We start from the raw sequence: 27,874 nt of genomic DNA on the forward strand, positions 1-27,874 counted from the left end.
TTAATTGCTAATTATGTTAATTTTACTAATTTATTTTCTGTAGCGAGTTGTGGGTTTACAGGGGAATAGGGTGGGAAGTAATTTATTTATAATTAATTAAATAATTCAATGTATTTAATTGTATTTAATTTGAATTAATTGTTAATTAATTTTTAATTGTTAATTGTTAATTTGTAATTAATTAGTATTATTAGGTAACTAATTGTAATAATTAATTTAATTTGTAATTGTAATTGATTCATTATTATATTATATTAAATTGGTAATTATTTTTAATACATTTTTTATAGATATTAATTTATATTTTTTTAAATAATATATAAAGTATTTACATTCCCTACTATTGCACTCTCTGGAGTGGGAATAGTAATTTTTACCCCTAAGCTATCCAACGCTTTCCCTACTGTTGCACTCTTTGGAGTGGGAATAGTAATTTTAACCCCTACGCTATCCAATGCTTTCCATACTGTTGCACTCACTGGAGTGTGAATAGTAATTTTTACCCCTACGCTATCCAAAACTTTCCCTACTGTCGCACTCTTTGGAGTGGGAATAGTAATTTTTACCCCTACGCTATCCAACGCTTTCCCTACTGTTGCACCCACTGGAGTGGGAATAGTAATTCTTACCCCTACGCTATCCAACGCTTTCCCTCCTGCACCCGACATTCCCTTCAGCACCCGACATCGCCATAGCCATCCCAGACAATTATAAGATCATCCGTAAAGACCGCACCATCCAAACAGGAGGAGGCATCGCCATCGTCCATAAGAACAACATCCGAATCACGACCAGCTCCGACGACAACCTCGTGGCCTCCGAACACCTTCACTTCCAGATCCACACCGACCCCAGGACCACACTTAGAGGCACCCTCATCTACAGACCACCAGGAACCCGCACGCAATTCAACGAACACATCACTGACTTCATCAGCCCACATGCCCTCACATCCGAGAACTACATCCTACTGGGAGACCTCAACTTCCACCTGGAAAAGAAAAACGACAGCAACACCACCACCCTTCAGAACAACCTTGCCAACCTCGGTCTCAAACAACTTGTTGATACCCCCACCCACTTAGCCGGACACACGCTCGACCCGATCTTCACCTCTAGCAAACACATCTCCTTCGATCACACCACAGCGCTTCATTGGACGGACCACAGCTGCGTCCACTTCAGCTACAAAAAGACCACGACTCACAACCCCCCACAACCTATTCCTCGAAGAAACTGGAACAAAATCACCACCGACCAACTCTTCACATCGCTTAACCAAAAGCCTCCTGCCATTTCATCGGACCCAAACCAAGCAGCCACCAAAGTCACACAATGGATCACCCACAGCGCGGACGAACTAGCACCCTTGAAAAACCACCAGATCAAACAAGGTATCAAAAAGGCCCCCTGGTTCAACGATGACCTTAAGAAATCCAAGAAGTTATGTCGTACCCTTGAGAAATCCTGGAGAAAAAACCCAACCACTCACAACCTAACCACCTTCAAGGACGCCATCCGCAAACACCACCAACTGATCCAATCCACCAAGAAATCAGCATTCAAGGACCGACTCGATAACAACGCTCACAACAGCAAGGAACTATTCAACATCGTCAAAGAATTTACCAACCCCATCGCCGGCACCAACGACATCACTCCCTCCCAAGACCTCTGCGACTCGTTATCCTCCTTCTTCCACAACAAAATCGCCGACATACATAACAGCTTTGACAACCAGCCTGAAGATCAGACCACTCCCCCCACCTCCTAACCAAAACAGCACTCTCACAACCTTTGCGCCTGCAACCCAATCACTACTGAAGACACCATCCGCCTGATGAACTCCATCCACTCAGGATCACCAACCGACCCATGCCCCCACCACATTTTCAACAAAGCAGACTCCATCATCGCACCCCATCTCCGCGATGTCATCAACTGCTCCTTCAACTCCGCTACCTTCCCGGAAAGCTGGAAACATGCCGAACTCTGCACCCTCCTGAAGAAACCCACAGCAGACCCCTCTGAACTTAAGAACTACCGCCCCATCTCACTCCTCCCTTTCCCGGCCAAAGTCATCGAGAAAGCCGTCAATAATCAGCTCGCCGCCTTCCTCGAATCCAACAAATCCCTCGACCCTTCACAATCTGGATTCCGAGCCAAACACAGCACCGAAACCGCCCTCATTGCTGCTACAGACGACATCCGAACACTACTGGACAACGGAGAAACAGCTGCCCTCATCTTACCTGACCTCTCCGCAGCCTTCAACACAGTCTGTCATAACACCCTCATACAACACCTCAGCAATGTCGGAATACAAGGAAAAGCTCTGGACTGGATCATCTCGTTCCTCGCAGGAAGAACCCAGAGAGTCCGCCTCCCCCCTTTCAAATCAGAGGCCACCAAAGTCATCTGCGGCGTACCACAAGGATCATTGCTCAGTCCCACCCTCTTCAACGTTTACATGAGCCCCCGCGCATCCATCGCGCGACAACACAACCTCAACATCATCTCCTACGCAGACGACACCCAGCTGATCCTCTCCCTCACCAAAGACCCAAACACCGCCAAGACCAATCTACACGAAGGAATAAAAGAAGTAGCCAATTGGATGAAGAACAGCCGTTTAAAACTAAACTCGGACAAAACGGAAGTCCTCATTTTAGGATCACTCCCCTCTGCCTGGGACGACTCATGGTGGCCACAGGCCCTGGGTACAGCACCCATACCTACAGATCACGCACGTAACCTGGGCTTCATCCTAGACTCCTCCCTATCGATGACCAGACAAGTCAACGCCGTCTCATCTTCATGCTTCAACATCCTTTGCATGCTCAAAAAAATATTCTGTTGGATCCCCACCGAAACAAGAAAGACAGTCACCCACGCACTGGTCACTAGTCGACTGGATTATGGAAATAACCTTTACGCCGGAGTCACAGCCAAACTACAGAAAAAACTCCAACACATCCAAAACGCCTCAGCCAGACTCATACTGGACATCCCCCGTCATGCTCACATTTCCGGCCACCTGAAAGACCTCCACTGGCTCCCAGTAAACAAGAGAATTTCATTCCGTCTCCTCACCCACGCACACAAGGCTCTCTACGACCTAGGACCTGAATGCCTCAACACACGACTATCCTTCTACACACCCACCCGCCAATTACGTTCCTCCAATCAAGCCCTCGCCGCAATTCCGCGCATCCATACATCCACCATGGGAGGAAGATCCTTCTCCTACTTAGCAGCCAAGACTTGGAATTCTCTCCCCACTCATCTTCGTCTTACGCAGAACCACCTCTCCTTCAGAAAGCAGCTCAAAACCTGGCTTTTCGATAAGTAACGCACCCAACCTCCCTCAAGAGCCTTGAGACCCTCTGGGTGAGTAGTGCGCTATACAAATTACTGAACTTGAACTACTGTTGCACTCACTAGAGTGGGAATAGTAATTTTTACCCCTACGCTATCCAACGCTTTCCCTACTGATGCACCCACTGGAGTGGGAATAGTAATTTTTACCTATACGCTATCCCAACGCTTTCCCTACTGTTGCACTCACTGGAGTGGGAATAGTAATTTGTACCCCTACGCTATCCAATGCTTTCCCTACTGTTGCACTCACTGGAGTGTGAATAGTAATTTTTACCCCTACGCTATCCAACACTTTCCCTACTGTTGCACTCTTTGAAGTGGGAATAGTAATTTTAACCCCTACGCTATCCAACGCTTTCCCTTCTGTTGCACCCACTGCAGTGGGAATAGTAATTTTTACCCCTACGCTATCCAACGCTTTCCCTACTGTTGCACTCACTGGAGTGGGAATAGTAATTTTTACCCCTACGCTATCCAACGCTTTCCCTACTGTTGCACCCACTGGAGTGGGAATAGTAATTTTTACCTCTACGCTATCCAACGCTTTCCCTACTGTTGCACTCTGATAGATTGTAATTTTCCTGCTAATGATGTTGTACATATGTTAGCCTAATGTGTCTAAATTAATATGCAGTTACAGCCTATTATTCATGTGCTGCAACCCACTGAGCTATTTTTCTTTATATGCAAGCTTCATTTGGATAGAACTGTTTCTGTAATGGTTAAACTTTTGTCTTATTTTTGCCTTCTAAGTTAGAAGACTTGCTGTAGTACATTGCCTTCTATCTGTTAGGTTCCCATTATTGATATTTTTGTATACTTTCTTATAATAACAAGAAGCTTGTCTATGACAGGCAGATTTCTAATGCTGACATTTGCTCTGCAGCTCCAATGTCTCATGGTACAGTTTTCCCCCCTCCCTTATGAGCAGAAAGTCCCTGTTTCAGCATTTCTTTCCTCAGAGCTTCGGCTCTGTGTCCTTGAGGGGTGATAACACTGTTGCCTTCGCCGGTGCAGATGCCTCATGTATGAGTTCATTGTTCTCCCTCTGCTGAGCCCAGTACTTTTCCAGTCTGGGCGTGGTTTTACTCTGCCATGCTATGTGATAATGTATTGCTGTGATGAGAGGAGTCAGTCCTCTTGATGCACTCCTTGGGGTGTAGACCTGACAGGGCCCATCTGCAGATGAATATTATTTAAATAAATTTGTGTCTAATTCTTCTCCACTGCCTGGCTGGATTATTAAATTGTTAGTGATAGATGAGTGAGGTAAGTCGCTCAGGTGGATTTGAGCCACACTTATCAACTCACTGGAGTGGGAATAGTAATTTTTACCCCTACGCTATCCAACGCTTTCCCTACTGTTGCACCCACTGGAGTTGTAATAGTAATTTTTACCCCTACGCTATCCAACGCTTTCCCTACTGTTGCACTCACTGGAGTGGGAATAGTAATTTTTACCCCTACACTATCCAACGCTTTCCCTACTGTTGCACCCACTGGAGTGGGAATAGTAATTTTAACCCCTACGCTATCCAACGCTTTTCCTACTGTTGCACTCTTTGGAGTGGGAATAGTAATTTTTACCCCTACGCTATCCAATGCTTTCCCTACTGTTGCACTCTTTGGGGTTGGAATAGTAATTTGTACCCCTACGCTATCCAACGCTTTCCCTACTGTTGCACCCACTGGAGTGGGAATAGTAATTTTTACCCCTACGCTATCCAACACTTTCCCTACTGTTGCACTCTTTGGAGTGGGAATAGTAATTTTTACCCCTACGCTATCCAACGCTTTCCCTTCTGTTGCACCCACTGGAGTGGGAATAGTAATTTTTACCCCTACGCTATCCAACGCTTTCCCTACTGTTGCTCTCTCTGGAGTGGGCATAGTAATTTTTACCCCTACGCTATCCAACGCTTTCCCTACTGTTGCACTCTTTGGAGTGGGAATAGTAATTTTTACCCCTACGCTATCCAACGCTTTCCCTACTGTTGCACTCTTTGGAGTGGGAATAGTAATTTTTACCGCTACGCTATCCAACGCTTTCCCTACTGTTGCACTCATTGGAGTGGGAATAGTAATTTAAACACTCTTGCTATGCTACGGTAATAATATTGTATATTTTTTAATAATATGTTAATATATATATGTTTTAACAAATAAAATTGTATTATTTTTTTTTCATAACTTAAATTAATTATTTAATCATTTTAAGGTTATTTAAGTATTTTTAAATATATTTTAGTTATTTATTTTTAATATTTTTTAAATTTTACATTAATTTTAATAAATTCGATATTTTTATAAAGTACATATTTTTAAACGATATTTTTGATTCGATATTTTTGTACTTACCTGTTTGTAGATAGTACTTCGATATTTTTGTAGTCGATATTCTAAAGGCCTATATTTTTGTAGTCGATATTATGTCAGTGATCCACACCCAGACCTTGACTGTCAGACACCTCCAAACGTTTGTTCTTTTCAGAGACTGCTTGAATGTTGTTGTGTTTTCAAACACCCCTTAAATCACCTATGACCATCAGACAAACCAACACGGTCTGTGACATCTCTATACCTGAAACCTCATGTGACCACAAGAGACGCCCACACCATGTCTGAATATCACAGACTTCCAAATTCTCTTCTGTCACCGCAGACCCCAAACCCAACTGGGACTATCAGAGACACTAACACTAACCATATACCCCCAAATCTCATGTGAATATGAGAGCTCCAAAAAACATCTGATTATTAGACTGCAAAACTATTGTGTGTTATCAGAGAATCTGAAACCACCTGTGAAGAACAGAGACACCAACAATATCTCTTTGATCCAGACGCCACCAAAACGTATGTGACTATCCAAGATCGCCAACCATCTTTCCCATCAGAGGATTCCTAAACTCTTTTGTCTCCGGAGACCCTGAAACCATCCGTGACCTAGACATGCAAATTATGTGTGATGTCCACAGACTCCCCTCCCAGACGTCATGTGACTGTTGAAGACCTTTGGACGCTTGTGATTATCAGATACTGACAAACTGGTGAGATTATTAGGTGAAATGACTGTGTTATGCTGTATTTGAGTTCCAGTCTCTTTAACACCTTCTAGAGCAAACCTTGCCTGCTAGATATTGCAACCTTTTGTGAGACACAGTGGAGTAAAGTAATCATAGGCTCTGAAACACCATTGGTAAACAACAGTATCCACAACAGATACTTCCCAGTTAATTACATTATCCAGAGAACCCAAAAAAGAAGTTCTCACACACGTTTGTTTTTTCACATTATTTGAAAATATCAGAGAACTTAAGAAACAGGCACAACATTGGTAGCAAGTGCTGTAAGAGAAAAACACATTAATAGAACCCCTAAGAAGATGAGCAGTTCTCTGGGGTGGGCAGACACTTGATCCAATGAGTAACGTTTAACCACGGAACTTGAAGGCTTGACATTTAATTCTGGCTTCACCACTTTGCTAAAAATGTGCTGGGAATAAGCACTACGATATAAATCTGGGCAGAGGCCACACTCGGTGACATTTCCCTGGGAAGGATGGTCCCTAGGGCCTGCCAATGAGAATCATCTCCACCGCAACTTTGCTCTAGTGGGCTGGTTGGGAACAGGAGCATGCTTTTAAACCCACCTAGGGTATCTTCTTCCTGTAGGTCATTACAGACACTGTCTCCACTCCTGAATGTTTCACTTACAAATCTCTAATCGGTTTAATGGAAACAAAGCAAAACTACAATATCCAGAATGCTTTATAGTCTGATTAATAAAGCAAAGCAAAACTACAACATAGAAAATGCATTATGATCGAATTTGTATAATGGAAGCAAAGCAGCACTACAACATCCGAATGCATTAAGCAATCACACCAACGTTCAGGAATGGAGACAGTGGTTCTAATGGCCTAGAAGGAGGTGGTCACTCAAATCACCCTCCACATTTAGCCAAATTGTGTGCTCTTGGGCAACCACTTATTGAAATTATTTCTATGCTCTAATTTGCTGCCTTGATTGGGAGTATTGAGAATCAATCTGAAAACTGATTGTATGTGTGTTGTAGAAAGAGTGGGCTTAATGTTACTTGGAGGGGAAGAGGAGGAGAGACCGCGCCAATTGTCATGAGCTATTCATCAAAATCATAAAATAGTGGTAGGCGTATAGCTTTTGGTGTAAGCAGTATTTTATTTCAGTTTCAAGGATCCATAAGTATCAAACTATTTTGCCCCTGAGCATACCGTACACTCCCCCGGATTCTTTCCTCTAATCTGACAAAATGTGAGCACTTTAAAATGGGTTTATGTAAGACATAAACTCCAGGGGCATATTACCAGGAGAGGCCCCCAGCATGGCTTTAATTCACATTTACAGGGCTTTTTAGCTGCAAGTGTTCACATTCCATATTAGCATTTCTAAAGACAGATATGTTCTGTAAGTTGCATTGTAAAGGGGTTACTCCTAGTGATGTCAGGAACAGTATAACTAAACGGGCCACATGTAAACCAGGTAGGCAAATTATTGCCTAGGAACCCTGTGTATTAGGGAAGGCAAGACTAATGTCCCATCACTTAGGCCTGCTTTGGGGGACATGCATAAGGATTAACCAGATGAGCGCAAGCTGTAAATGTGCCATTCTGAGAGCAAAGCGCCTTGAACAACGCTGCAGAATTTCTAGAAATGCGTGACCGTGCATTTCAGTGCGGTGATGTTGAGATCCACTTTAAATGCGTTAAACTAACTCCTGCTGTGGCACTTGGCATGAATGGTTAAGGAAATTGAGCCCTCACGAAGGCCTCCACTGGGGGACCATACAGAACACTCCTATGGGGCAGCTCCTCCCCCTGTCAGGTGCTAAACATATGCCAGCTGCTGATGGGCGCCTCTTTATATCATAGAGCGCTGAATGACTGAGAGTGGGACCCCCAAGCCACCCGTGGTGTCCCATTCAGCAGCTCAAATCCCTCTGATTCTCTTGCTTGTCCTGAGAGTCGCAATCCTATTTTAGCACTGATTTTCGACTGACTGTTTTCTACCTTCTTTTTCAGACTCTCTCTTCTTTGACTTTCCCTCCACTAAGCAGACCGACCATCCTCTGTCTATGGTTATTCCCAAGGCCAAGGGTCTCTTTGGCATTTTCCTAATGCTGCAGCATTTTCTTCCAGCAGATCAACTATACTAGAAACAAAGAAAGGACTCTGTGGTGATCTGCTTTGTCTACTGCTTGTTATTATTCCATTACTGAACCCTGTGATGTCACCTGTGGGGTTTCCATGCACAGAGTATTCCACTCCTAGATTCCCTGTGTGGCAGTTGCAGCTGCTCCTTGCTTTTTCGCTTTTTGCTGCATAGTGTCTTTGCTATTGTAGCCTATAGGCTAAAACATTGCTCACCTACTGTTTTTTTAACACTCCATTTTTTGAGGTGGTGGGCAGAGCTTTTGACCATGACAGTACCCATGTTTTCAACTTGAGAAAAGTACAGTATTCAAAAATCTTATCACAAGCATCTCGATGGCACTAAGGTCAACATTTCCTAAATATTCAAATTCTATCTAGGCATGTATATTGTTACAAGGGCCACAGAACTGGGCGTATTTTGGTCCCTTTAATGGTAGAGGGAAACCTCGCACCCCCAGAAAAACTGACAGGTAAAACATTCCAGAGGAAAATGAAGTCACAAAAATGTAACTAAAAATAAACTACGTTTGCATGCTGTGCTGTAAAAATGGCAAAATAAGCAACTCTACAAAAACTCATATTTTGTATAAATAACTTAATTTGAAGGGTTCTACAGGTATTTTTCAAATGGGTTCAGGAAAAGGGTAGCCAATGATGCATTAGGTGGGTACAGGGCCAAGTGTCTTAGCTGACAGCATTAGAGGTGGTTTGTTTTGGGGATGTCAAAATCCATCTTGCATTGTTAATTTGATGCGGCCTTGATTGAAGAGGTCCTGTATGGTTCAGTTCTCCTCCTTTCCCACCCCCACCCAGCAAGAGAATTTTTGTCCTCTCAATGCTGGGGGATATATTTTGAGTTGGTAATAATTGGCATATTTGGCAACAGGAAGATACACTGCCAGGTAGGCCAATGACTTCAGCACCATCCTCGTTGGTGTGGCTAAAACTGCATTTCATTGATACTGGGTCCACTCCAGCCAAGCTAGTTACTCAGTGAGTGGCCTACTACCTCTCAGCCCATAAAGCGCCATATTTTCTTCCTCAGTGTTATCGTCCACTCCCAGATCAAACAGAGATGCGCCTTCCTATAGTACACAAACAAGTTTGGATCGCCCCCAGCCTTGAGTAACATATAGGTTTTTTTGGAACCTCAAGGTCACCCTCTTCCCAATATGAAGTACATTATCCTATTGTCTAGCACATTTACGTCTGATGCGGGACCGAAAGAGGTAGAGATCCCTAGAGAGAATGTTTATTTTTATTACATTGATGCCTACCAACCAGGACACCTTAAGAAGACAAAAATCAAAAAGGGGAGTGAAGAGGTGGTGCTAGAAAGCCCCAAGGTGGATGGAACCTCCTCCAGTCAATGGTATCAATAAACAACAAGATCCACCTCTAAGAGGTCATCTGTGAGCCAAGGTGTAAGAGGCATACACAGTATTTGTTAAAATACCCCTCACACACCAAAAGGGCGCTTGGTGTCATGCTTCATCATCGGGGTCTTCCCGCCCCGCCGCGGGACGGTGCGTGCTACGACTAGCGACTACGCTGGAGCACTTAAATATTGTAAGTGCTATGTGAGGTGTATTTGAGTGAGTGCAAGTAGGGTCAGGGGTGAATGAAAAAGTGAGATTAAAAAATACCCGGCCTTATGGTAACAAAAACTTTTTATTGGTTATAGGCTGGTATTATTAAAAAAGATGTGCGTTGGAGAAAAACAAAGCTAACAATGAGCTAGTTCTCCTGGTGATGTCAACATGTTTGGAGGCCTTGCATGCCTCTTCGTCAGGACGGAGTTAGATCCCTCTGTCACTCACTACGGTTGCCATCAAAATGTGCAACTGTATATACAAGTGAAGAATAAAAGTACAATACCTATGTGGCATTGAAGGAATTCTAGTTATAGCCCTGTCAGTATTTCTGTATCATGAGCTGAAAAAGAAAGGAGTCAGTGCCCCATGAGCCGGTCCGGACGAGGGGTAAAAGAAACTCTCATTACTGGGCGATCAATCCTCGCATCCTCCCTCGTCCGTGGCTTCCGTGGTGGACGCGGACGAGGGAGGATGCGAGGATTGATCGCCCAGTAATGAGAGTTTCTTTTACCCCTCGCCCTGACCAGCTCATGGGGCACTGACTCCTTTCTTTTTCAGCTCATGATACAGAAATACTTAAAGGGCTATAACTAAAATTACTTCCATACCACATAGGTATTGTACTTTTATTCTTCACTTGTATATACACTTGCACATTTTGATGGCAACCGTAGTGAGTGACAGAGGGATCTAATTCCGTCCTGACGAAGAGGCATGCAAGGCCTCGAAACATGTTGACATCACCAGGAGAACTAGCTCATTGTTAGATTTGTTTTTCTCCGACGCACATCTTTTTTTAATAATAACAGCCTATGACCAATAAAACGTTTTTCTTACCATAAGGCCATGTATTTTTTAATCTCACTTTTTCATTCACCCCTGACCCTACTTGCACTCACTCAAATACACCTCACATAGCACTTACAATATTTAAGTGCTCCAGGGTAGTCTCTAGTAGTATGCACGCCCCGTCCCGCAGCGGGGCGGGAAGACCTCGATGATGAAGCAGGACACCAAGGGCCCTTTTGGGCTGTGAGGGGTATTTTAACAAATAGTGGGTATGCCACTTACACCTTGGCTCACAAATGACCTCTTAGAGGTGGATCTTGTTGTTTATTGACACCTTAAGAAGACTCCAGCATCTGAGGTCTTCCAGCAATTTCTTCTGGAGGTTTGGCCAATTGACTCCTCTTCATGACTTCAACTGACTGGTGAGATTCAGTCCCAGGAAATACATCGATCTTTCTATTTATGGGCACATGGAGTTCTATTGCAGTTATTGTGCCTTTACTGGGGCAATAGATACCTTACAAATAAATATTTCTGACTGTAAATTTGCATCCCGCTTTGAACTAATCTACAGAATCTCCACTACCAGGAGCGACCTTCTCAGATCTGTCAGCGACAGCAGAATGTCATCTGCAAGGAGTCACACCTTCTGAATGCTGAATGTAAGCCCAATGTCTTCACAAGACAGTATGTTGATGTAAACGGTTCAACCACAAGGGCGAAATGTGAGGGTTGGAAAGAGGGCATCCCTGCATCTTGCTTTTGTATGGGGGTTCTTTGTCCATTCACTCACACTGAAGCCATGCATGACTCATATCCCGCCAGGATCTAGCTTTTCATCTATTTCCCAAATTCAATTTTTTTCTAGGGCTGCCTCAAGAAATTAGCCAGCTAACCTAACCCCAGTCCTTTTTGGCTTCAAAAGATAAGAGGATTGCTGGGATTATCTTTTTACTGATCTTTTCCAACTTGTAGGCTAAACACCAAATGTTGATCCTGCCTTCCCTCAGCTGGCCAGGATCTACAAACTGGAGCATTAATGATTTGAAACCATTGGCTAGAATGTTCATAAAGATTATTTGTCAGTGTTCGGTAACGCAATTGCCCTGCATGAGACTCATTCTTCTGGGTCTTTCCCCACTAAGTGTTGTAGCCGGATGTCTGCTTCACACAATATTGGGATGAGGTTGGGAATGGTTCAGATGCGTTAATTATGGCTGGTAGTGGTCTGGCTAAGTGTGGGAGGAATGTTTTGTAAAATAGGACTGACAACCCTTCCAGCCCTAAAGTCTTTCCTCGTGGCATGAACTTAAGTACTTCTCAGAACTCCAATTCTTCTAAGGGAGACTCTAGGGCTTCCCTCTGACCCATTTGCATGAGTCTAAGTTATTATCTATATCTTTTTTTGTTTCTTTTCGCCTCACGTAGAGAGTTTGGTGGTATTCACCCAAGGTGTCCAGCTTGTTGAAACCTCTGAATACCTACATGCTGTCCCGTTTCTTCAGCCATATGACATGGGTCTTGTTCCTTTGAAAGAGTATTTCCTTTAGAGTGAAAGAATGAATGAGGCCAGATTTGTAACACGCAGAGCTACTCCAGTGGAGTGTACTTGCGATGCTTCACTTTCACACCATATACACCTCAGGAATCTACCTGACGGAAATAAGTGTATTTTTCAATTCTTTCCTGAAGCAGGCCTAGTTCTGAGTCAGACTAAGAGAAGTCGGAAGTTTGTTCCACCTCTTGCCTGCCAAAACAATGAAGGAACACCATCCCAACCTTGCCAAGCAAAACTTAAGAATCTTTCAAGCAAAGCAGTGGCAGAGCGAAGAGGTCTCTGAGGATTATAGTGGGGGATTCTCCTAATCAAATATCTAGGTCCAAGCATGTAGAAACCATGATGGTCAATAGTAAAAACTTCAAATAAAATTCTCTTCTTGATGGATACCCAATGCAATTTCCTTCACTTAGACGAGACTGTGTGTCCCCTGGATAAGCTCAGAATTAGGCTGAGGTGCACCGTTTTGAATTATCTGCTGTTTCCTGATCTAGTAATTGAGCATTCCGATTTAAAGGTCATTAAAGTAGTCTAGCCTAGATGTTATTGATGCGTGAACTACTGTTCGCCTGGCGTGAGCTAGTAACAGGGCTATAAATGTCCTGATTGATCATTGCAGACCAAAATAGATCCAGGCTACTCACCCAATCTGGGATTCCATTGAGAGCTTATCATCCATCTTTACTCCTAGATTCTCTGCTACTGCCATGGAAGGGAGAAAAGATGGAATATACTCCGGCCAACTCAAGTTGCTCCCGAGGCTACTGGCCTTCCCAAACAAGAGAATCTCTGTTTTGTCCACATTGCACTGAAGATAGCTCTTATGCATACAAGTCAGGACATCTTTCAGACACACGATAAAAGAAGAAATTTGGTGGGAAGCCGAATGATCGAATGTGAGGAGTAATTGTGTCAAAGGCCACAGATAGCTGTAAGAAAATGAGGGCAGTGCTTTTCCTCTCATCAAGTGCAAATTTAATGGCTTCCATAACTTCCAGGATGGGTGATTCAGTAGTGTGCTGTGGTCGAAACCCTGATTATGTAGCGTCAGCGTTGCCTTCTAGCTAATACAGTGCCTATCTTGTCCACATTGTCATAGAATAACTGGTCTGTTTTTAGTAGTGAAATCTTATCCCGGTTAAATCTGTGAGCTCTAAGCTTTCCCTGTCTTTATCAGGCTACAAGACCAACCCCTACATCTATGGGAACCCAGGTAGACCACAATCTTAAGGCAACAATAGTGCTCATGGGTATCATTTACAAAAATATATTGCGTAATAGGTGGCTGAATAACTTCATGAAGAAATCCTACTTTTCAAGTAACACAGAAGTGGCTTCAGTCAAAGTGATAAGTATTTTTTTAGGGGAACATCCTTTTCAACGCAACTTTCACACGCATGCCTTTACATCGCAAGCCTTACAACGCATGCCATTACAACGCATTGCGCTGGGGGGCGCTCTAGGATAGGGAATAGATTTCATTTACTATCCAACACCTTCCCTACTATCCACGGGGACTGGAGTTGGAATAGTAAATTAAACTATTCACTATCCAGCACCCCTCAACACTATGCGTTGTAACAGCATGCGTTGTAAAACCTGCGATGTAAAAGCATGCAATGTAAAAGCATGCGTTGTAATGTCATACGTCAATTTTTTTATAAACTGAAGTTAATCGTACTTAAGGACATAAAGCTAGAGCTCAGTGCAATGTGTTATTAGTACCAATGCTACAACAAACAGTTACAAGGCTCATGGCTAATGTAATAGTAACATGCAACAGAACTAAAATTATTCCATAATATCAGTACACAGTGTCATTGGTTGTCTGTTACTTGAGCGTGTTGACGGCATTTCGACCCTTAAATGAGATACAAAGGTCTCAGAGAAACTTTGCTCTCCGACACTAAAAAAATGGCAGAACAAATTTACTTTGAGTGATTTGTTGTCAATCCATTCAGCCGTTTTTGAGAAATTAGCATTGAAAGAAGTGCTCAGTTTAGTCATGAAGGGGTTAAAAAGTTCAGCATATCTGGACTGTTGGTAGCCATATATGCTCTGATTGACCAATTTAAATTGGACTAATCAATCCTGATTGGCTTTCCAGAACATGAATTGTCTGTTTTGATAGCCATTACAAGACTCAGGGACATAGTTCCTGCCTCCTGAAAATGAATTAAAAAAATGTAAGGAGGCAGTTTGAGCACACCATAAATCCCAGGGGCAAATCGGTGTCCGGTCCCAAAAGGGGCCCCTTTCAATTTGATGGCCACAACAAGGGCAACATGTTGTGGCAGGCATTACATGACTCAAGGGCATGATCTTTAGTGAAATGTATTATAGTGAATGCCAGGTTTTGAGAGTCTCATTCTAAGTAAAGGGTAATAACCGATTTACATCATTGGTAGTGTTATATAATTGGTTGTGTTTTTGCCCTTATAAAAATGCTGACGCTCTCTGCTGGGATATTATGAGCTATGTTTGATAGAAAACAGTTTTCTCTTATTATGTTCTCATCGAGATTATGGAAGGTCCTTCAGAAGCTAAAATGCGAGAAATTATTCTGTATGGTCACACTACCTTCTTCAGCCATGTTACAATAAAGTCTGTTATTCTGAGCAAAATATGTACTTGCAACAGCAGAAGCCAGTCAGTTGATATCCCGTTGTTCTACTGCAGCTTCATCACAGTGTTCTAATGAACAACTAGATTTAATATCCCAGTGTTCTGCTGCAGCTTCATCACAGATTTTTAAATGAACAACTAGACCACTAACGGTCTGTATTAATGGCAAAAATCAGCCTTTTTAGCCATACTTAAAGCAAGTTTGACCTAGGGCTTAGCCTGTGACGAGGGACTGCACACACCCCTCCACGCGTGGCCAAACTGCACTATGCTCAGGTTTTGGACATACTCGGATGAGGTTGTTTACACGACCTGGAGTCAGACCAGACCCTGCATCCGACATACAGTAAGGGATCAGTGGTGGACTTTCCCTATGTTCAAATCTTGCGCCCAAGCCTCTGCTTGTTGCCAACCCCCGGTGTGCATGGTCATGTCTTGCCACCAGCCCTCTATAACCACCTAGCACCCTATTTGCTCAGCCTTAAGCACTTCACAGTAAAGGATAACAAAAAAGTATTTATCTCCACTGCACCCATCCAACCAACGATTTAGCTTGTTGTAATAGTCCTCATTCACAAAGCCTATAGCTCGCTGTTCGAATCATTGGTGGATCTCGATGGTAATTTCAACAATGCTATGCTTAAATATAATCATAGATATAATATATCATGTCATGATTGGTGTAATATGTGAGGTCATAAGCAGTGCATGGTGGGGAGCAAGTTATAGTTAGTACACTAAACTATAACTGGCATATTTCAGTGTTTTTTTTAATGTTAGCTCATGTCTCATTCCAACACCTAACTATAACCTCACTTTAACTGTTGCGTCTATTTCAGCAAGCTTTTCCAGGTTCAGGAGAAAGTGATTTTTAGTGTTTAGGGATGGGAGGTGTTGAGTGGTAGAAAAAGGTTTTATGGTTCAGGGGTGAGTAGATTATTTGGGGTAGTGAGGAGATTGTAGGGTTTATGGTTGGGTAATGTATAGAGGTAGTAAGAGGTTTTTATTGTTCAGGGATAGGTAGTATATAATGTTTTTTTGGGGGGTTCGGGGATGGGTAGTATACAGGGGTAGTAAGGGGTTTTTCGATTTGAGGAATTTGTACTGTAAAGGGGGAGTAAGAATTTTTAGGGTTTAAGAATGAGGGGCAGTAGGGCTATTTTAGAGTTTAGGTATATGTAGTAGTTATCAAGGGTAGTTGGATTTTTTAATACATGTACACACGTGTTTGTATATGTAGATGTATGACATTTCTTGTAATGCATTGTAATGTAATGTGTGGTTGTGGTTTGCATTTTAATGGTAAATATCATTATGCTGAATAAAAAGAATGTGGAGTAAGTGTAGTCATTGCTGTGCATTCCTGGTAATTGTGATACCTGATGTTTGAGTATGGTGTGCAGCCTATATTCCTTTCAGAATCCACTTTGTCAGCCTCGTGCGCTGCGGGATAGTGGGTCAAGCCTGATTTTTTTTTGTTTAAATTTTTTTTATTAGGGTTTTACAATACAGGTTATCCTTTGAAACTTCAGCAGTAGCCCATTTAAACAAACATTTTCGAGTATTTGAATATCATGTACAGTTACAAGGTTTATGATGTCATCATAGGTCTAGCCCATTGGGTGGGTTATCTGACTGTAGGTCAGGTGGCTAGTCTCGCCTTATGTTGGTATGGTCTGTTGTGTCTGATTTGGTGTGTAGCTCAAGGGGGGGATGTTGGTATGTCGCCCTCTTCTCTATCCTTGTATATTGGCCTCTTTATGACACTTGAACGTCTTCTCTATCGAATATGGTCGGAATCGGAACTGCCGAGGAGGAGAACACAACTGTGATAGGGAAATTGGGTGGGGGGATGCGCGAAGTGAACGAGGTGTTCCGCTGTGTTATCTTATGATATGACTGGTTACAATTTGGCTGGTCTGTGCTATGGAGTAAGTGGGGGGGGGGGACTCTGTCATAAGAGTGGGCAAGAACCCGTCAGGTACGCTCCGGGTGTGCCATCTGTCATGTGTGTCTTGACGTTATGCAGTGGTGGTTGGTATTTGCCTTACGGGATACAGGAGTGGAGTTTGGGGTGGGGGCTGCAAGGCTTCAGGCATTTCTCCCCCGCTGTCTCCAGTGTAAATTGGAATAGCAACTGCACCCATTCCATGGATACAGGATGTTTGCGTGTTCCCTTCTCTTCCTCTTCCCTTAGAGTCTCTTCTTCCTCTGCCCCCCATTTTTTCATCACCCCCACCCAAGCTGCTCCCGGGCGTCCTGCGGGGGCTCGCCAGTGCATGGCTATGCCTCTTTTTGTGAGGAGAATAGCTAGGGATGCAAGCGCCATTGTAGTTTTTCTGACTTTTCTTGCAGAGTGGGTCAGGCCTGATGATGCATTAAGCCCGTTGTAGGCAGCTGCCGTATAGACTTATCGCACATGGCACAAGAAATCATCAAATTTCTATAAATGATCTAAAATGTCCGTTATGCCATGCATCATTTTACCTGCCACTCTGAAAAATCTTGCACTGGGACCCCTCTAACTAACGCTAGGTTCCAGCTTGGACAGAGGAGAGTCTTTTGGATGTCAGGGGACAGGTGATTGGGAGATGACCAGGGCATAAGAAAGCAGTGCATTTGAGAACAGAGAGGCAAAGGTGGGGTTGAAAGTGCAGGGACAAGACTAGCGGTAAATGGAAGTGACAAAATTAGCAAAGGGGGAGAGGCAGAGTGCTCCAAGTGAGATACATATGGAACGAGACACGTACGGGGTATTGATGCAGGTGATGGGGGAAGGAAGGGACATGGGTAAGGGAACAGCTGAAGGCTAAAATAAATTTAAACAATAAAAGAACCCATCCTAAATCCTACGTAATGGTGCTTGTAGGAGTTCCTACTAAATATTTTTACTCTTGGATCCTAATAAGTCTGTGAAAGCCATATGTCCACACAAGGTAACATTAGATAGTTAATCTAAATAGAATTATTTGACATTGTCAGGCGTATACTGGAACTTTATCATGAGTCAAGCCAATTTGAATCAACATTGGACATAACTTGTCTAGGTAGAGGCAGGAGAATGAAGGTGTCATTCTCAGGCATGGTTTTATGAGGAGAGTAAATGGATCTGAACCTTAGAAAACAAACTAAAAACCACCTAGACACTACTGCACTTTTCTTGATAGAAACGGGTATGGTGGCTTAGTGGAAGAATGCGCGCACTGTAGGCACCAGTGTTTGACTTCATGGTCACAGGTTCAAATCCCGGTGTGTCCCCTCAGCCTTTCATCTTCTGAGGTCAATAAAATGAGTACCATTAAGTTGGATTACAATAAACATCTGTTATTCTATTTGTGGTGAACGTCTGCTTTACAAATACAGATGTTATGTTTGGTGTGGTAGATGGCCAACCTGAAGAGATAGGAAGACAGATGTCCCAAAATCACTATTGCCTCTCCAGAAGGCAAATGCCATAGACTGGGAACTTAATACTCTAATATCGAATTGAAGCTATCGTAAGAAAACCACTCTCATCCAAATCATGCTCTGTGCTTTGTTAATGCTGTGGTAAGCACTGGAGTGTGCCTTGTAGCAGTATGCAATATTTGACTAATTTGCTTTCACTGAATTACGCCAAGTTGCGTGAAAACTATATGAAATTTGTGTAAAAGTGTCAAATACAAATCGTTCATTTAGTGCTATATTTTAGCACGAAATGCATTCTCTCGTCAATTTTTAACACAAAGTTCGTATTTTACTCTAAAAATCTAGTGTGGCAAACACAAGTACTGTAAAACATACCACTTGCGGTCCGGTTGCTAGCATTGTTTCTGTGCAATAATTTTACAGCAAACAGCAGTGTAATTACACAACATGGTGTTTTGGTGCCATTTTGGGAATTTTATTTAACAAGCATAATGCAAAACTCTAAAAATTACAAGAATTTCACAGCCCAAATTTGAATTTTTGCCCTGGGCTTGTGCCAACCCGCCCTCCCTTTCTTGGGTGGATTATCTGTGGTTTCCTTAAATCACCCCAAAGACCATTCTGAATCAATCCCATCCTACCAGACCACAAGGAGAAAGAAGGGGATGTCCTGGTAGATTTGTTGGTTGCAGTGAGTGGGCCAGAAGTAAACTATCAATATAGAACGAGAATAGCGAGTTTTACATCAATTTGCACCAAAATATTGCATCCAGGATATCAACTTTCAAAATATAACTAAGGTATGTATACATAAGAATAAATGTACTCGTCTTAACTCCATTTATATGTCATTCGACAGCATCTGCAAGGTATGTAGATGGGGTGTTAAGTGTAGTAAACCTATAGTTACATATAGATAGGTTCTAGCACAATATGTTGGTTGTCGATATTCTGGTTGTGATATTTTTGTACCATTCTATTTTGGTGCTCAATATTCTGACATACAACCTAGAAATTCTGGGTTGTCTGTATCACAACCCACACAGACTTTTAAAAGTCCTGCACCAATCTCACACAGTGTCTGAGGCGAATGCTGGCTTCACCTCGAGAATTCAGAGGGATCAGTACGGACTGCCTTCACCACTAGATAAACCGTAGAACAGATTTGCAAGTGTCCTGGTGTTTGGGTGCTCCTCGGATGGAGGTGGCAGGAGTAGAACTACATATTTTCTTAAATTCTTTACCCTGGACTCTAAATACATACAACAAACATTCCAGCGCCAAGAGCCGACTTTTGTAAAGTGCGCTATATACATGCAATCCATCATGTCACAGGTGTTTGACTTACATGTTCAGATTCTGCCAGTAGTAGAGGCGAAGCTTCACAAACTGGCGGGCAGCCACACTCTCCTTCCACCTGCATGTTGTCTGATTTCGGTAGTTATTGTAGCATTGCAAGGTGTCCAGCGGTGATGACCGCCCTGTAAGAGTGCACAATACAAAGAGATGGGAGATCATGGTAAACTAGTGAGGAAACTAAATGGATTTGTGTGTCAGTTGCTGACTTGTGCATGTGAGTATGTGCTTGTGCATGCATGTATTCCTCAGGTCAAGAACTAAGTCCCGGGTGGACCAAATTCCAAAATTGAAAAAAGTTGATGGAAAGATTGCTATTGATTTGCAGTGTTAGTAACACTATTTTTTCGCCGTTCTGGGAAGCCACTGGTAAGGTAGCAAACCCTGTAAATGGCGAACATTATTACTGCTTTAGTAAGTAGGAATTGGGTAAGTAGAGAGGTTTAAATGAAGAATGGAGAAAGAATTGAGATGCTGTCAAACTACATGTAAAAGGTGTACAGGAAACTGAGGGGCAGCATGAAAGTTGCTGGGGAAAGACCTACCTTGATGATCCTGTTTTCCATTGGCAAAGCCAAGCAGCAGGAAAAGTGTCATCCAATGGCTAGAGTGCCTCCTCATGCCGAGCATCATGGTCTGCCTTGCCTTGATGCCCACTGGGCGCCACACGTCCTGTTGTCACTGCGGGCTGCCCTGTCGACAAAGAAGAGAAGAGAAAAGGACCTTGGGGGGAGATGTGGGCCCTTGGATGTGGGTGTTCAATAGACCTCCCCGCACAGCCAAACCATGGCAGCAGAAAAGTAGTGTTCTGCTCTGCGTTGCACTCGCTGAGGGTGGATATGCCTGGCTCCAGGCGTCCTCTCTGGATGATGTGTCAGTCTATGTAAAGCCTCTTGCCGTCTCTTCTCATCCTGTGGTGTGTCTTTGTCTCATACTCTTCCTCTCTGGGGCAATCAGTTTCTCACTTACAGCCTGTCTACGTATGTGAATGTTGGAGAGCGTGCGTGGGTCGCTGGGTGAGTTGTTGATGTACATCTGCTTTTTGCTCTCTCTTGCGCACTCTCGCATTCTGAAAGGGTGTGCTGCTTTCCACTTCCTTTCCCCACAAAGGAGCTGATTCACTTCCACAAAAATGTTCCAGCTACTTGTATCGCTTTTCTTAGTACTCGGTGATGAAACAGTTACGAGGAGAAGACGCGTTTATCAGTCAGTTGCACTTCTCTTTTTTAGTGGCTTTGTTTATGTCAGTGTCTATTGGGTTCTGAGCGTCTGTACAGTTTGCTGTATTGTGCGCACTTTTGTAGGTACTTGTCTGTCGTGTTCGTGAGTCTGTGTGTTTCTGTGTATTTAATTAGTGGTAGTGTACATGTGTCTGTGAGCATCCTTTTCTGTCTGTGCATTTATGTCTCTAAGCTCACTTAACACTGTTGTATGTTTTATGCCAACTTGGGTGGTTTAAGTTTCTGTAAATATTCTAAAGCATGTGTTCTCAGTGTGTAAGTGGCTGTTTCCTAGTGTATGCTAGGATGTATCTAGCTGATTGCGTGCAAGGCTGTGGCCTATACTAGTAATAAACTCTGAGCCCCTCGCCCATAATGTAACCTCTTGTCTGTGCTTAATTTGTGCTGGTCGTTCCAGGTGATGAAATATCACCGACAGTCATTTGTCCGTACCTTACCTTTAATCTCGTGATCAGATTTTGACCAAGAGAAAGAAGTGTAAGGAAGGGGGGGGGGCAGGGAGTGTCGGTGGTGGGAAAAGATGCATACATTGAAATCAAGACATGCCAGTCTTGTAATCTGTTTCCTTAGCGTTCGGTACCTTGGAACATCTTTGGACCACTACACTCATTTGTTTAGGATTTTTTTTAATAAACAACAAAAGGTACCAGAGGGTCTCAGGTAAATGTGCCCATAAACAAAGAGAACCAACCAAGGACTCACCCTTGCCCCCAGGTTATGTCACAGAGAGCTCTCCATGGATGAGGAAAAATACCCATCAGTCACCATTCGGATCCGCCCTTCATCATTTGGGGTTTTATCCGTACCACCCGTCAGAGATTATTAGTACTCTCCTAGGAGGTCAACCCGGTGGTAGGGGGTATCCTCAATGAGTATAAGAGACGACAGTGTGGTATACCACTCGATGTAGGTGAGTGGCAGAAAAAGTGGGACTGGGGTGTGCAGTGCAAAAGAAGGTGTAAAAGGAAAAAACCAAGAAAAGTGAGTTTAAAATTGGTTTAGAAAAAGCACCATACAAAGATTTATTCCAGTTGTGCTTAACATACCAATGTTAAAAACAGTGCACCCGCAGACTATCTGTTTATGTAGACAGCCTCAGGTCAATATGGTCGACTAGTTTCAGCAAATAAAGGACTATTTTTGTCATTGCTTTCTTCAGGACCAGAATTAAAATAGATGCTACTACACCAGGTGAAAACAGTAAATCACAAGTAAAAAGTAACACCAAAGAAACATGAACAAGTGCACACGGTCACCTGTATGCTTCCGGTGAAGGCCAGGACGCCGGCCAGGAGTACCGACGGTTAGAGCGGTGCTTCATTTTCCCCTGAGCCTCTGCCAGGTGGGGTGAGGCCAGCCAACCTTACAGATTGAGTGATTTGCACAGACTGTAAGGGCACCGGAAGCCTACAGGTGACCGTGTGCACTTGTTCATGTTTCTTTGGTGTCACTTTTTACTTGTGAATTACTTTTTTCACCTGGTGTAGTAGCATCTATTTTAATTCTGGTCCTGAAGAAAGCAATGACAAAAATAGTCCTTTATTTGCTGAAACTAGTCGACCATATTGACCTGAGGCTGTCTACATAAACAGATAGTCTGCGGGTGCACTGTTTTTAACATTGGTATGTTAAGCACAACTGGAATAAATCTTTGTATGGTGCTTTTTCTAAACCAATTTTAAACTCACTTTTCTTGGTTTTTTCCTTTTACACCTTCTTTTGCACTGCACACCCCAGTCCCACTTTTTCTGCCACTCACCTACATCGAGTGGTATACCACACTGTCGTCTCTTATACTCATTGAGGATACCCCCTACCACCGGGTTGACCTCCTAGGAGAGTACTAATAATCTCTGACGGGTGGTACGGATAAAACCCCAAATGATGAAGGGCGGATCCGAATGGTGACTGATGGGTATTTTTCCTCATCCATGGAGAGCTCTCTGTGACATAACCTGGGGGCAAGGGTGAGTCCTTGGTTGGTTCTCTTTGTTTATGGGCACATTTACCTGAGACCCTCTGGTACCTTTTGTTGTTTATTGGTTCTGCTGGGGATAGTACCCAGAGCTTGGTCTTTAAACTTCCCCTAGGTCCTCCTCCACCGTTTTGTTTTTGTTGTAGGATTTTTTTTAAACACATTAGGCCCTGCTGCTGTCTGTACTGCATATACATGTTCAATACCACTGTAAGGCTCCATACTTCCCAATCTCGTTTTTCCACTTTTCTTTTTATTGAGTGTAATATTTCGTCAAATGTGCACCAGTGCCCAGGAGATGTGAGAGCACTCCACTGCAAGAACAATATGGAGAAAGTATGTCCCACGCCAGAGCATCGAAGTACAGCGCACACGTCACGATAGGCAGGATAGTTCTTAAATATTGTCCTTTCAAGGACAAGTAGAGATGCACAGTTTTGAGTCCTCACAGTAACGATATAGGTGCACGAAGGAGGAAAATGTATAAAGAGCACTATACACGCAAGGTAACATCTTTCCTCGCATTGGTAAATTCTTGTCTACTTGCCTAAAAAAATTAGCTGACATGGGAAATAGAATTATTTATTCAAGGAGGAGTGAACTCTGCTCATCTGGAAATGTAGCACTCACTGTGACTAATATTGCTTCCAGGCTCTCTTTCAAAGGGCCAGTAACCTGATTAGATTAGTCTATTTTAAAATTATGGCTCATGTTTTTTGTGTAACAATGATTTATGTTTTCATCTTATGATTTAATGTTTTATTATCTATTCAATGGCTTCAAATATGTGAACAGTAGAGTTATTCTACAAGTGTACAAAGTTATGTGCATGAAACTGAGAAAGTTGCATATATGTACGGTACGTGAGATATGAGATGTTATGTGCAGGAATTAAACGTATATTTGTGTGTACGGAGCAGGAGATGTGTAGTACACAAGCTGATGTGCAGCGTGTCATACACTATTTTATAACCATTGTTGAGTGTTTCTCGAAAGGTAACGCCTGGAGTGGATCATCAGGCATCATCTCTCCCTTAACATTGGTAATCAATGAAATATTACACTCAGAGGATCTGCATGTATCTTTCATACCATACTGTGTTTCCATGTTCAGTTATTAATTATATACTGTGACAATAACAACTTTAACCTCAAGTAATGATGTCACAAAAGAACACTTGTTGGTATACTTTTCCAAATCCCATGTTATTTGGCCACATATGCTCTAACTGTCTCTAACTGTCATTGCATAAACATTGGTATGCACAACTGACTGAGAAACAATTGTTACATATGGTGTCAGTTATGGTATTCAGCATAGCATAAACAGACGATGTAGGATTATAGACCATAAAAACCCACCGCATCCAGCAGGATAGCTTTAAGAGGACAGGAATGACATGGACAATAAATCCGATAATTGGATAGTGACAAGGATGGTGACATTAGAACACATGCTGTGATGTGGGGTCACTTGTTAAGATGTATGAAAGAAGGATGGGGTAACATTTTAAGGTTCTGGTGATACTTTCGCCATGTTCAATACATGCCTGATGATAAGACTCATGACAGCAATAATAGCACGTATGTTCCAATCCACAAAGTATTTATGGATCAATAACAAAGGAGCAATAGAAATTGTTACAACAGTTCTTAAGGTGGGCCCCGCCTCCTCACCTCTATCATAGACGAGTACTCGCACACTCCTGCCAACACCACATGGTAGATGAACTAAAATACTACCTAATGTGTGTTCTCCTAGTATACTGGTCCTCTGCGCTTAGTTTTCACCCCTGACTGATATGCATATGTCTATGTCACATAGCAAGCGTTCATTCTTTGTCAACTAGTGTTTAGCACGTTCACAGTGCAAGCCAGCACATCATTTTCCCTTCACTGCACAATATTTGTACCCCTGTGCTTTCATTTCTCATTCCTTAGTATGTACCGCCTGGCTAGAAACACAACAGCACTTGCTAGGACACTGCAAATAGACACTGAGATACACATGCTTTGAAAGATTTCTAAAACACCCAAGGTGCATACAGCCTTAAGTGAGCTTGGAAACACAGTGGCTTAGATAAACAAAGTGCTCACAAACCCATGCACCCAACCACGTGCAAACATTTACAAACAGACTCACGAAGAAGCGCACATTAAAAGCAAACTATACACACACTCAGACCCCATTACACACAGACACTAAAACAGAGAAGTGCAACTGACTTACAAACACTTTCTTTTCCTCTCACTGTTTCATCAGTAACTACTAATAAACGAGATACAAGTGTGTGGAAGGGAATGCGTTTCTGCTTGATATGTTCTCCATTACACAGCATTTGTGCCTCTGGGCCTTAACATTTGTTCCCCATTACATAGCATTTGCCCCCCCCCCCAGTGCACAGTTTACTTTCGTCCTCTAGCACTTAGCATTTGCCTCCAGGGTGTTACATTTGTTCCCCCTTACATATTATTTCTCCCTCAGTGCACAGTATTTGTACCCACGGGCTTTCATCCTCTGGTGCCTAGCGTGTTCCTCCGGTGCTTAACATTTGTTTAGCATGTGTCCCCTAGTGCACAGTATTTGTACCCTAGGGCTTTCATCCTCTAGTGCTTAGCATGTGCCTCTGGGTGTTACATTTGTCCCCCATTACATAACATTTATCCCCAGTGCACAGTATTTGTACCCCAGTGCTTTGATCCTCTAGTGCTTAGCATCTGCCACCGGGGCATTTCATTTGTTTCGCATTGCACAGCATTTTACCCCTTGAACAACAGTATGTGTACCCCAGTGCTTTCATCATCTAGTGCTTAGAATCTGCCACTGGGGCATTCATTTGTTCTCCATTACAAAGCCTTTTGTCCCATAGTGCACAATATTTGCGCCCCAGGGCTTTTATCATCTAGTGCTTAGTATGTGCCACTGGGGAGTTACATTTGTTTTGCATTACAAAGTAAACGCCCCCCCCCCTGCCCCACCTCCAGTGCACAGTATTTGTACCCTAGGGCTTTCATCCTGTAGAGTCTAGCGCTTAGTCTGTGCCTCTGGGGCGTTACGTTTGTCCCCCATCACAAAGCAATCCCCCCTCCCCCCCCCCCTCCCCAAGTGCACAGTATTTGTACCCTAGACCTTTCATCCTCTAGTGCTTAGCGTGTGCCTGCAGGGCATTACATGTGTCCCCCATTACATAGCATATGTCCCCCACTGCACAGTATTTGTACCCTGGGGCTTTCATCCTCTAGTGCTTAGCATGTGAGTCCGGGACGTTACATTTGTCCTCCATTACATAGCATGTGTCCCCCACTGCACAGTATTTGTACCCTGGGGCTTTCATCCTCTAGTGCTTAGCATGTGAGTCCGGGACGTTACATTTGTCCCCCATTACATAGCATTTGCCCGCACCTGTTGAGTATGACTCGGTGGTTATCACTTGCCCCTATACTTTCAAATTCGTAAAAACGCAACGCCTTGTGTTCCCCGTGGCTCAGCAATTGCCCCAACTTCTACCATTTGCACCCCCTCCCCCAGTGAATAGGAGTTGTCTCCTTGCGCTTAGCCCCCCCCCCACATGTTTAGCATCGATCCCCCGTTGCTTAGCATGTCACCCGCTATTAATAGGCATTCCTCAGTGCCACATACCCGCCGTTTACTCATAATTTCTTTCGCCCAGTTACTGGTTGTAAAGAACAGAAGATCAGGTAGCCGAGGTAGATAAGTTGTTAGATGGTATTTTATTCAGGTTTAAGTAATCAAATGGAGAACCCCACCAGGAGCAGTATGATCTCTGCTCAGCCCGTACTGCAACTCATACTGCAATTGACATTCATCCAACATTCAAACATTCCACATTCTATACCCACACGCACAGGCTGAGCAGTACACTGCACTGGTACTTCTTGTCACATGCTAAGCGTGTCACCCAATGCTGTTTGTCCCCCCAGTGCTAAACATTTTACTGCCCCGTCCCTCTTACAAAGCACCCCCCACCGGGAATTTCCCGGTGGCGGCGCAGTGCATTTAGTGGCAGTGGCGGGGGTGGGGTTTCTCACATACCAGCTCCCATTTTCATGGGACCCATGTTTCACCTTCAGCCTTCCCTTCCATTTACCACAAGAAAGGTAAACACCGTTTGGAACTTACCGCAACAAGGTAGGTGCCAATAAAATGATCTCCCCCACCAACGAACCCGGTCAACCTACAAGTGGCGACGAGGTACGGCTGAGAGAGAGTTCAGGAAAGCAGAAGTCCGAAGCATCGAGATAATCAGTGTTACACCCGCCTCTATCCTCCTTGGTAGAAGTCCCCGCCCAATAATATTCTCGGAGTCTACACCTAAGACTAGAGGCAAGGGACCCAGGACTCGCCGCAAGGATGGAAGCACCACCCTCCAAGCAAAACGCGCACAACACGGCTTCTCCCTAGTTTTGGCCAACAGCCATTAGCAAGATACGAGCCATTCTTGGCCCCAAGCCATTTCTGGTGACAATTCTTTTTTGATTAAAGAGCTGCAATTTTCAGTGAGCCTTTCTTGTCCAGAAAGGATTCCTGGCAGCAAAAGAGTCTTCTTTCCCAGCAATGAGACCTTCCTGTGAACAATTCCGTTAACCAAGAGTTGCTACTGAGGAGTGTTCCTTGGCAAGGAGCCATTCTTAGTGAGAATTGGCCTCTTGAGGTCAGATTTTAGTAGCGGGAAATTGTTCATGTTGACAAAATGCTATTGGAGATTAGCTCATGCCTGCAACAAATTGTTCATG

The 27,874-nt window shown here is 43.4% G+C and overlaps 1 protein-coding gene across 1 annotated transcript in view; it reads right to left on the reverse strand.

Annotated features, from left to right (window-relative positions):
- Positions 1-27,362, reverse strand: part of CSF2RB (colony stimulating factor 2 receptor subunit beta) — a 182,072-nt gene extending 154,710 nt beyond the window's left edge. The window contains exons 1-3 of the mRNA XM_086963204.1: positions 27,261-27,362; positions 20,449-20,596; positions 19,896-20,028 (exon numbers count right to left, since the gene is read on the reverse strand). Coding sequence (XP_086819330.1) covers positions 19,896-20,028; positions 20,449-20,536 — 221 coding nt within the window. The 5' untranslated portion in view covers positions 20,537-20,596; positions 27,261-27,362. The remainder of the gene's footprint in view (positions 1-19,895; positions 20,029-20,448; positions 20,597-27,260) is intronic.
- Between the last annotated feature and the right edge of the window lie 512 nt (positions 27,363-27,874).

Source organism: Lissotriton vulgaris, chromosome 1_1, assembly GCF_964263255.1.
Source record: "Lissotriton vulgaris chromosome 1_1, aLisVul1.2, whole genome shotgun sequence".
Taxonomy (NCBI): Eukaryota; Metazoa; Chordata; class Amphibia; order Caudata; family Salamandridae; genus Lissotriton; species Lissotriton vulgaris.